This window comes from Panicum virgatum, chromosome 8N, assembly GCF_016808335.1.
Source record: "Panicum virgatum strain AP13 chromosome 8N, P.virgatum_v5, whole genome shotgun sequence".
Taxonomy (NCBI): domain Eukaryota; kingdom Viridiplantae; phylum Streptophyta; class Magnoliopsida; order Poales; family Poaceae; genus Panicum; species Panicum virgatum.
The window spans coordinates 33,080,310-33,092,614 of NC_053152.1; the positions used below are offsets into that span (position 1 = coordinate 33,080,310).

Below are 12,305 nucleotides of genomic sequence, written 5' to 3' on the forward strand. Positions count from 1 at the left end.
CATTGTTTTTAGCTTTATCGACTTTAGCTTCACAAGTGAATTCATTTTAGGAGAAATCCTTCCAAACGGTGCCTTCCAATATCATGCGACCGTTGTCAGCAAGCGGCTCGTGCAACTCGTTGAATTGATTCTCTACCCAACAATAATACAATATTGTAGCATCTTGTTACGGTGGTGGTTGGAGATTTGTTTCTTCCTCCGTTTGTCAGTGGATTTCGTCTATAATATTACCTGCCTGAGAAACCCAAAGCTCTTCAATGTCCAAGAAAAAACAAGCAGCTACAGCCAGCACCCCACGTCCCCGTCCCCACGTCAGTATAACTTTATCCTAACTCAAGTTAAAACGATCGATACCAGAAATCGGTATAACGTCTCTATATCGACTGATGTTGTCAGGTGATGAGGCCGTGGCATAGAGGAAGCGGTCTCGCTTAGATCCCAAAATTTTACATCCAAAAATGTCATATCGAATATTTGAACACATCCATACATAGAGTATTAAATAAATCTATTTATAAAATTTTTTGCACGAATAAATTATATATCGCAAGATAATCTAACGAGCCTACCTAATCAATAATTTATAACAGTGATGCTACATTAATCATCTGCTAATTATAAATTAATCAGATTAATTAGCCTCATCAGATTCATCTCGCGATTTACGATCCATCCATACAAACAGTTTTACAAATAAATTTTATTTAGTACTTCGAAATAATAAGATTCTATTCCAAAATTTTTAGCATGGAAATCTAAGGCCTCGGCATAGAGTCTCCTCCCAGCAATAATGGAGATGCGCTCTTGTTATGGTGGTAGTTGGAGATTTGCTTCTTCACCCGTTCGTCAGTGGATGTCGTCTCTATAATATTACCGGCATGAGAAATTAAACCCCAAATCAAAGCCTCTTCATTCCCCAAGTAAAAACAGGCAGCGACAGCCAGCACCCCGCCCAACCAAGCACCACCATGTCAGGCGGTGGAAATGGCAGCGCCGCCGTTCCCACTCACATCGTGATGTTCCCCTGGCTCGCCTTCGGCCACATCAGCCCGTTCGCCCAGCTGACGCGCAGGCTCATCGTCGGATCCGGCGACGGCGTCTTCCGCGTAACGTTCCTGACGGCCGCCGGGAACGTAACCCGCGTCGAGGCGATGCTGGCGGAGGCCGCCGGGACGGTGAAGGTCGCGCCGCTGGACCTGCCAAGCGTGCCGGGCCTGCCAGCGGGCGCCGCAAGCACCGCAGAGCTCTCCGCCGATGGCGCTGAGCTTCTAAAGGTCGCGCTCGACGGCACCCGGCCGCAGGTCGCCGCGCTCCTGGCGGAGCTCCGCCCGGACGCCGTGATCTTCGACTTCGCCGTGCCGTGGGTCTGCGACGTCGCGGCGCCGCTCGGCATCAAGCCGCTCTACTTCAACGTTTACTCCGCCGCGACCCTCGCGTTGCTCGCCGTCCCCGCTCGGTGCCCCGGCGGGCGGTGCCCGTCCGCGCACGACCTCATGGCGGCCCCCGCCGGCTTTACCTCGGACTCGCCGCTCGTCACGCTGCCGGCGTACCAAGCCGCCGACTTGACGTACGCGTATGAGAGCTTCTACAGCTTGCCGAGCGTGTATCACCGCTTCATTCCCTGCTTCGAGGGCTGCGCCGCCGCCGTCATGAAGACCTGTGCCGAGATGGAGGGCCCCTACATCGACTACTTCTCCGCGCAGATCGGCAAGCCCGTGCTCCTCGCTGGCCCCGTCGTCCCGGAACCGCCGCAAGGAGAGCTCGAGGAGCGGTGGTCCAGCTGGCTGTCCTCCTTCCCGGAGAACGCCGTCGTCTTCGCCTCCTTCGGCAGCGAGACGTTCCTGCCGGCCGCCGCAGCGACAGAGCTTCTCCTCGGCCTGGAGGCCACCAATCGGCCGTTCCTGGTGGTGCTCAATTTTCCCAAGGGTGCGGACGCCGAGGCAGAGCTCGCGGCGCGCGTTCCGCCGGGGTTGGAGGAGAGGGTGAAGGGGCGAGGGGTCTTGCACACGGGGTGGGTTCAGCAGCAGCGCATCCTGCAGCACCCGAGCGTGGGGTGCTACGTGAACCACTCCGGGTTCAGCTCGGTGGTGGAGGGGCTCGCCGCCGGCTGCCGGCTGGTGCTGCTGCCCATGAATACCGATCAGTACATCAATTCAGCGGTGTTCGCGCGCGAGCTCCACGTCGGTGTGGAGGTGGTGCGGCGCGGTGAGGACGGATGGTTTGGCCGCGATGCTGTCAGTGATGCAGTAGCTGCTGCCATGGCAGCCGGGGGGGACGGTGAGGGGAGGAAGTGGAGGGAATTCCTTCTGGACGACGCTGTGCAGAAGGGGTATGCAACTGAGTTCGTCAGGAAGCTCAAGGACCTTGTCAAGGTCGCTTAACTAGATATCAAAAAAGAAGGCGCCGATTTCTCTGAGTACAAGTACTCTCCAGGTCTACAGGTAAGGATGGATTCGGATGTCTATTCGAATGTCAGATTTTTGATCATTTTTCTTCGATTATGGACAAATAAGATATAGATTTACTATGTAAATTCATAATCTTGTATTTAACATTGATCTTGTAAAGATTCATAAAAACTAAACCTCAAATTTATCATATATATTCTCAAATAATAGATATAAAAATTTGAATACGGATCGGATACGGATTCGAATCTTTTTTCACCTTTTTAATTGTAGGGAGCAAATAATACATAAAAAAATCTATACAAAATTTTATTCTTATGTGTAATAATATGCTTGATAATATAAAAAAAGATTAGCATAAAATTTTAAGCATATCTATTTTAAAATATCAAATTTGTTCTAAGAATTCGGATGTTTAGATCCATCCTTATCTACAGGCTACAACTCACAAATGCCATCTGAATTTGTAGTGTCGGTACTGTTATAGTTGAAATTGTATTGAGCATCTCCAACAGTCCCCAATAATTCTTTCCTAGTAACTGGTATTGGATGATGTCAGCATCTCTAAGAGTTCCTAATCTCACTTCTCCATCCTTATTTGTTTGTAAAAGGGCAAAAAAAACCATCTCCAATAGTTCTCTATACTAATTCCTCATCTCCTAACAATTGGCAAATCTCTCTCTCGTGCTTAAAAATACGCACACCATAGCTCCTCCCGATCCTCCCTTCCCACGCTGTTTTTTCTTTGTCACGGATTTCTTGCTCGTGCGCCCAGGATCCCAGGTCAACCTGGGGGCTTCTATTTATCGCTCTTTGGGATTTGCCGTCGAAGCATCGCAGAAGAGTTTCTCGTCCTCCACCCCCGCCTTCCTCCGCCTCCCCCGGCTCCGGCACCGCCGCCCTCCGCCGCCGCCGCTAATCTGCTCCGACTCGAGCTCCCCCGCCCGATGCCTGGCCCAACGCATGTCAATCCACCGCCCCCGGCCGACGGCATCCCCGCCGCCGACCTTCGCAGCCGTCGGGCTTCCCTGCTCCCCCCCCCACGCCTCTTCTAAGGCCGTCGGTGGCCAGCGCCACCCCAAGCACCGGCAACCCCGGAACATAAGGTCTGCCACCGCCCTCTACCACCCCGGCCGCCGGCGGCCGCTCCCCCACCAACCACCAATCCCTGCCCACCCCCTCCCCCTCCTGTAGCTCACAAACCTCGCGGCCGCCCAACCCCCAACTCCGAAGTCCGGCCGCCGCGCTCGCCGGGGAAGAAGCACAGTAGCAGCGGTGCCTTCTGTGATAGCACGCATCGCACTCGCGCGTGCGATAAATAGACGCCGCGGGTCAACCTCCCGTCCCTCGACGCGGAAGGTTGCCTCCCCAAAGAAGGTCAACCTAAAGACAACGTCAGAGGACTGCTTCGAGGCGACCCCTTCACCATAGAAGGAGGGCCATCGACCTCCCGTGCGGGCCATGGAATCGAAGACCCAGTGGCCGCCGGGGGGGGGGGCTGCTCCGCCTCCCCATGGCGGCGTGCGTAGTGCCAACGGGATGAGAAGCCATGGAGGGTCTGCAGGGTCGAGTGCATGTGCCGCCCTGGCAACCTGCACCGTGCAGGGCATGCGCTACCCTGGATTCCTGCGCCGTGGAGGGCCTGCGCCGCCCTGCTGGCTGCCTTCGCAAGGGGGCACCACCATGGCTGCATGTAGGGATGTAAACGGATCGGATACGGACGGATATTACTGATATCGTATTTGTTTTCATATTTTATTCGAATACAGATAGTGTTAGTTTTTGCCGGATAAGATTGCAATGGATGTCGACATCATAAAAATGTAACTTTTGAATATTCGGATACGGATATTGAATACTCGGAAACGGATACGGACGGATAAAAACCCTTCTAGATCGGATCGAATTCGAATACAGTCAGAAAATATCCGTACCATTTACATCCCCAGGGCCAGCTCATGGTTTTCAAGGGCCTCAAGGCGAGCCAAACACTATAGGCCATGTAGACTAACTATTTTTCATTTGAGACTGTAATTAAAAGAAAGATAGAAATTCTAATATTATATGTAATTCATGAAGAATAATGTTAATATTATAAACTAAAATAACAAAAGTATAAAGCTATTATTATGATGATGTGAGTTATGATTACCCTAAATAATAACCAAACTCCAATGACTTCATGTATAATAATCCTTCAGTTCTGCTTAAAGAAATTTCTACGAGCATTTTTTGATGCAAAATCACCAAGAACAATTAATCAAATAAGAACCTCCAAGCAATTTAAAAAACTGTAGCAATTTATTTAGAATATATATGTGCCTAGCAATTAAAAAATTAAGAAGCCTCGCAATTAGTCAAATGAGAAGTTAAGAACCCTAACAATTAGAAAATTCAACTTACGACTCATTATCCGCAACCTATTAGAGCCCTAGTGCTAGGTGCTAGCCCCTAGACGGCAGATGCTCGCGCAGGCCACAGTGCCGTGGTGGCACCACACTGGCCGGCGTGCGTGCATGTGCGTGAGTACGTGCCGAGTGCGTCGGACTCAGGTCTCCTGTTTTGGTGTCTGGTCGTCTAGAGAATGAATACACCCGACGCCGAATCTAGCGAAGTAGATGAAAATGAAATGCCGAACCTTGAGCCGCGATCACAACGCAGGAGGATAGAAGTGCAGAAGACCTGCATGACTGTCTGCGTACCTACTGTCTACTTGTATACTCCGAGTTAGACCAAATATTAGTACCTAGTACATACTAGATCTTGGGCCCCCTACTCCATGGGCCCCGGGCCGTCGCCCTGGCTGCCCCTCCCCTTAAGCTGGGCCTGTACATCCCTAGCTGCATGCACCATCATTTTGGCGCAACGGGGGAAGGGATCGCGGCAGCAGAGGTATGGGTCCACATGTTGGGAAGAAAAAATAGAGAATTATAGGAGATGATATTTTTTCCCTATACTTATTTGGTGAGTTGGCAAACATCAAGTTTTAGGGAGAAAATATAAGAAACATTTGGAGATGCTCAGTAGAAGTTTTAGATTTATTGGAGGAGTTATTTTTGCAGTCTCTCAATATATAAATCTTTTCAATAATATAAAATAAGCTTTTTTTTAATACCTTGGGCTTGGTCTCACGTGGAATTTATGTTAATTGGATTGGAGACTTCGGGCAACACTAAATTCAGTTTTTTCTCTGCAATGTGTTTGGAAGGATTAGGAGAAAAAATTCCAATCTCAATATCGGTGTAGCCCCTGGATGGATTTTCCTTTAGAAGGATTAGTACGGTAAAACATCCCTACAGTTTTTTCCTCCATTCCAAAGGCTTTATTTTAATGCTCCCGGGAGTCAATAGTCTTATGAAAATAAACTTTCTTACGGCCGTCGGCGAAAGCTCGGATCGATACAAAATTACCCGAGAGAGTCGAACCCTTTGCAAACATGTATATTACGAAAAGAAAAACTAAAACCATTGAAATACTAAACATAAAACTGAATGCAAAGGCTGGTAGTCAACTGCAAAACAAATCAATTGATTTGTTGTAGACATCCTAATCACTCTTTCCTTATCTTCTCGACTGGAATCTACAATGGTTGTCTCCCGCTCCGTCATGGTTATGTTCAACAGATTCTCTGAACTAACATTCATGTCGCTGTCTTTTTTATGAATTTTTAAAATGGCTAATATGACACCCAATTTGTCAAAGAGATTGGATTGGTGACTTACCCATTCAGTGACTTTGGCACTAAGCATTCCAAATATGTGTACTATCGATTGGGTGAATTAGAGAATAGGTAGAGAGATATTAACTTTTTCACATTTATAACTACATTCTCACATTATTTATTTTTTTATCTTTTTATGCGATCGGAATGCAGCAAGCATCGACAACCTTGGGCAAAGGGGCGGGCAGCGTTCAGCACATGCTGCTTGTTGACTCTTGCTGGAGACTATTTTCAAGCGTCAATTTGATCAGAAAATCTTGAGAATTTACATTTCTTACATGCATATTTATTTAAAATAATGACAAAACTCACTATGCTCTTAGGAAATATGCAATGTTGGAATATGAGCTAAAATGCAGGTTGCAAGGACCCTATATTCAAAGGGAAATTATTCGACCAATCGGAACACAATATTTGTCATTTAAAGGATCAAAAGAGCCCACATGCAGCAGAAACTGAGCAAGACAGAAGGCCACTCAGCTGGATTGGGCCTTAGGGCCCACAGGGCAGCCTCCCAACCAAAGTGGGGTGGTTGGGGCCCACACATGGTCGGCTGACCGGCCCTTGGCACCACCGCCTTACTCTCTTGGCGTGAAGCTTCCTGAGACTTTCTAAAGTCGGTTCCAAGTGCCTCCCCTGCTGGAACTTGGCCGAGAAGCCCCATGTGCTCGATCCCTCCATAAATATGAGAGGGGGGTAAGAATAAGGGCACACCTCAAATTGCAAGCTCAAGCTCTTTCTTTTGTTTAGCTCTTAGCCTAGTGGAATTTAGGCTGAAAGTAGTAGTCTTCGGGTACTCGAGGTTTCTCAGGAGTACAAGTATGCGTTCGTCTCAAGTTCTCAATTGTAACAGTCGGTTGTTTGTAATAGAATTAACTTATAGTTATTTATATTTGCATGATCTATCTCCTATGAGGTTAGACATAGGTTTCATGATTAGTTTGCTTTGTAATATGCTTTGCATGATTAGACAATTAGCTTTAGTACACTGGTACCCATTTCAGTATTCGAAAGTTTGCTCAAGTATGATGTCTGTCCATCCGAAGGGTGGGGGCTCCTCGCAGGTTAATCAAGTGTTGCTAGATGTCGTCCATTTCCATGGTTTGTAGAGGTAGCCTGCAGTTGGTGACAACCCTATTTTATGTCAGTGTAATTTTCCACGTTCGGTTAGGGAGTAGGAGGTCCATAAAGTATCGTAACGATTGTGTAGCCTCAGCTGTCAGTTGTAAGAGGTCTCACGGTAGTGGGTCGTTGTGGGCCAAACTGAGCCTGGTGGTGGTGATTGCCCTGCGAAATTATTCTGCGGCATACCATATTCTGGAATACCTGTCTGTGCAGCCGAATGATTAGCATTAGGGGTTTCATTAAAATAATCATGAGCGACCTTTTTTCCCTTATTACCATTGAATTGCAGATTCATATCAATAAGCAAATCCTGCGTAATCTTCTGCGACTCTTCAAATCTACTACTGTAAGGATCACCGGGGTGTCCGACCCTAGAGGGGGAGGGGGTGAATAGGGTCGCTAATCGCTTTTTAACCTAGGGCTCAATCTAATTGCATAAGATAAACCTAACACGTCCTACACATGCTAGTTATGACTAAGGTTTATCTATGCTACCCTCTACTTACCCCAAAAGACTTGCAACCTATAGCCAATCCTAATCAAACTAACTAGGAAAGTAAAGGTAAGCAAGAAAGAGTAAATGCGGAAACGTAATGCGGTAAGTAAAGCGGTAAGGGAGAGGATATGCAAACTCCCGTGAAGACACCAAGACACACGATTTAACGTGGTTCGGTTAGGACACCAAAGTCCCTCCCTACATCCACGGCCACTTGTCCAACACGAACAAGTGTGATGCCGAGCCTCTTCGCTTGATCACCGTCTTGCCACGCCTCCAAGGCTCCCGACAAGCAAAGGCTAAGTGACGCCAAGTCACAAAGACGAGGTCACCGCCACCGTCTATCTCGAAGCGTCACCACGGCACCGTCTTCACTATCTTGGAGCTTTAACACCAAGTAGGGGCCTCCTTCCCCGCACAAAGTGTCGTTGCCACTCCACACCAAGTCGGAGGGTCACACGACGAGTACACAAGGTGCTTGCCGCAGCAAGGCTTTCTCTCAAGCTAGTTCTCTCAAGAACTAAGCCTAAACAAGCACTAAGCACTCTCACAAGTGTGCTTAAGCCTATATGATGTATAATGAAGCTCTATGGTGGTTGGAGATGATCTTTAGCTCTTGTATACTTCCTTGAACTCCAGCAACCTCAAATGACCCGGCCTTGGGGGTATATATAGGCAGCCCAAGCAAATATAGCCGTTGGAGAAAAGCTGCCAGAAAAACACTTAACGCCGGTTAATCCGACGTACCTCCAAAGCCATCGTCGGTTTAACCGGTGATACTAAAACTGCCTGCCTCAAAAACTAGCCGTTACATGTACAGGCAATCAACCGATGCTACGTCGGTTTAACCGGTGAATGTAGTTGCTATTTGAACTCTAAAAACCAACTCTCTGGACAACTGCACCGACGTTCACCAAGACCCAATCGTCGGTTCATCCGGTGTATAGAATTTCCTCTGTCTTCATCTGTCAATGCACCAACGTATACAAATTTCCTAACGTCGGTTCAACCGGTGAAACCAAACTTCCAGACGTACTCCAAGTCAATGCACCGACGAGTGTAAAATACCCAACGCCGGTTAATCCGGTGCCAAACCCTAGCTCGCAGGCCTTCTCTGTGATTGCACCGGTGAGTTCATTTTGCCCTAGAGCGGAACCCCCGTAGGGGTGGCCCTTCGGGCCTAGCTACGCCTATCTTCTCTTTGTCATCACTTGAACCTAAAAGCCTGAGAATGGTTTTCTTAACAATCATATTAGTCCAAGTGTTGTGTTGTCTATATCAATCACCAAAATATTATATTGAAATATGGCATGAGAGGCCATTTTCGCTACAACTACCAAGAGCATCTACAAATTGTTTAACAAAATCGTTTACGTTGAAACTTACATTGCTTGCACCAGAAGTAGACGTAGTAGTAGATGGGGTTGGCAACGTGATTGTAGGCATGACAAACGACTCCTTCTCAATGACACCTTACCGAGTCTTCCCGTAACATGCAAGCAATCTCCTCGTGGCCTCTTCTTGCTCCTTCTTGAGCTAGGCCTCGAATTGCTTGCGGCGCTCCTCAGGTATGTCTTCATACTTGACATCGATAGTTGTAGCATCTACCTTGGAGGGAATTGCCTTATCACCAGTCATAGCTGCTGATGGATGCTTATTCTACACCAGCGGAGTCACGAAAAAGTATGTTGACACAGAATTGGCTAACACACAAGCGCTAGAACGCACAGATCGCGACAATCGACCACCAGCAGCGCCTTCACGCAGACCGGTCCGGCCAACCAGTCAGACTGATTGGAGGCAGAGGCACTACAAGACCTAAAACCCCAAGCTTGGGAGGGACTCCGTGGGAGCTTGGAGATCTAGGGTTGTCTTGGAGTCAACAGACCACCCAAAACGCCTTTGAACGCCATAGAGATGAGAAAAAACAGGAAAATGTTGAAAAAGCTAGCATTTGAAGAAAATAATAAATATTTGTTCGATTTGGTAGAATGACCTCAATCGGCCGTGGCCTTTATATTTATAGGTCGGGGAGGACGTACCCCTTCCAAATCGGGTTACAAAATAACTCTAAAATACAGATCTAACTCGACTCGAATTACACAGACTCGGGGCGGTCTGACTGGTTGGCCCATCCAGTTTGACTAGTCGGCCTCAGTATTTGCCAATTTTAACCGCCAACACATATCAAATAACATGTCACTGCTATCTGAATGCACTACTTTCATTATGTTTGTAGAAATTGACTTGCCACATCTTGTTGTCCACAGCAAACACCTGCTCAATGCCATTTGAATTCACTTTTTTTTTGTAACTTTAGGCAAAGTTTATTGATTCACTAACACAGTTACATTGTTTACAAGCAAATGAAGGATAGAGGGAGGGGGCTCCTCAATCCAAACAAAAGAGCTCTCCTGCCGTAAAGCTTGCCTAGCTAATTCATGGGCGACAGCATTACCAGCTCTGTTACAATGACTAATGGAAATCTCCCTGAATTCCTTCCAAAGATCAACAATCTCATCATAGATAGCCACTGCCGCGGTAGCCGAGAACCCACCATCATGCATCGTTTGAACCACTTCCATACAGACAGCTCACTGTTATCTGACCCGCTTCCACTGCTATGCTGGTGAATTTGAGTTGTCTGTGTCATTTGGATGACATCTTGATATTCGGATGTATAAGTTGTATGGCCTTCAAGTCAGCTTGTTGTTACATGCACAGAATGCTATATATCACACGGTTATATCGTAAGTTAGTATTTCATCAAAGATATAAATATCCATTCATTTCTTTCAATTTTGGTAGATAGCAGGGTAAATGATTTCTACCTCAAATGTGCTCTCATCGGAATCATACAATTCTTCCGGAGCATTTAACTTGTTGGTGAAATAACCCATTGGTGCCAGCGTGAAAAAAAAAACTTCATAAGAGTATATTATTAAGGGAAAAGTCCAGTTTACACCCTCCAACTATCGTAAAAAGTCCGATTTTCAACCTTCAACTACGAAACCGGACAACATAGGCCATCCAACTGTTAAAACCGGGCAAATTTGGCCCCTAGGGTGGTTTTGAAGGTGGTTTTCCATTGTGAGAATTAAAAATATTCAATTTTAAACTAAAAAATTTATAAGTAATTCATTTTAAGTCAAAAAATTATGAAATGGGTATCAAAAGTTTTCTAAAAATGTAACCTATCTATTGTCACATGACTTGTGAGCTATTCAGATCTAATTTTTTTATGTTCATAATATTTGGCTACCTGCAGTTATGCCTATTATTTTTAATAACTAAGATTCAAATGGAGCAATAATAGATAGGTTACATTTTTAGAAAACATTTGGTACTAGTTTCACATTTTTTTGATTTAAAGTGAATTAGTTTTGATTTTTTTAATCTAATTAGATTTATTTAATTTTTAGAAAATGCAAAACCACCCCAAGGGCTAAATTTGCCCGATTTTGACAGTTGGATGGCCTATGTTGTCCGATTTCGTAGTTGAAGATTGAAAATCAGACTTTTGCAATAATTCGAGGGTGAAAATTGGACTTTTCCCTATTATTAATATGTGAATATTATTCTAATTAAGTATATCTCGTATGCTTCTCTCGCATCTGTTATGTAGCTATTGCTTTCGCCTTGTGAAACCACCAGCAGACCATAAGAAGTGCAACATACACAGGCCCAATTGTAGACAGTCGGAACAATAAGAATCCCAATATACACAGGGCTAATTGCAGCTAACAAATCCACAAACCCACTCAATAGATCATAACGGATCTAAACATCGCGACATCAGCAGACCCATTAGGAATAACGGAAATCTATAAAAACTATAAAGTTAGTCCTCACTAAGTGTCATTAATTTTATTTCTGTCAACATGCAAACTATCCACATCATTATCCACTAGGACCTTCTATTTATACCTTCTACCGATTTTCTGTGCACAACCGCAAGTCACTATTGTAAGCCATCAATTTTAGCGCAAATAACTATAAAACCATAAAGTTAGTCCCCACTAAGAGTCATTAATTCTATTTCTCTCAACATGCAAGCTATCCACGTCATCATTCACTAAGACCTTCTATTTATGCCTTCTACTGATTTTATGTGCACAACTGCAAGTCACTATTGTAAGCCATCAATTTTAGCGCAAATAATTCCTCCACCACAACAAACACACCTGAGGACCTAAAGAAAATCAAAGGTCATCACAGCAATACGAAGAAACCCAAAGATCATCCCTGCAATCGAGTTTAAATAACTCCACTCCACCTATGGTATGCCCTGCCCTAATCGGCACGACTGTAGCTAAGGGCAATGTCGACTTCATCTTCGGTAACGCCGCCGCTGTGCTGCAGGGCTGCAACCTCCATGCCCACCATCCGCTCCCCAACTATGCTGCAGGAAAAAGGAGATGAAATGTCTTTGGTGGTGTTTACGCTCATCTACAAGGTGTTTGGTTTTCAATCTTCTTTTTTATGGTTTTCTGATGGGGAGGAAAAGAGGTGGGCAAAGAATAATATAATAATAAGAATACAAGGATAAGGATTA

At 45.8% G+C, this 12,305-nt stretch overlaps 1 protein-coding gene across 1 annotated transcript; it reads left to right on the forward strand.

Annotated features, from left to right (window-relative positions):
• The first annotated feature begins 804 nt into the window (after positions 1–804).
• Positions 805–2,982, forward strand: LOC120686670 (anthocyanidin-3-O-glucoside rhamnosyltransferase-like). The gene is made up of 2 exons (XM_039968886.1): positions 805–2,441; positions 2,846–2,982. The coding sequence occupies exon 1, from the start codon at positions 969–971 to the stop codon at positions 2,379–2,381; it is 1,413 nt and encodes a 470-aa protein (XP_039824820.1). The 5' UTR covers positions 805–968; the 3' UTR covers positions 2,382–2,441; positions 2,846–2,982.
• The last annotated feature ends 9,323 nt before the right edge of the window (positions 2,983–12,305 follow it).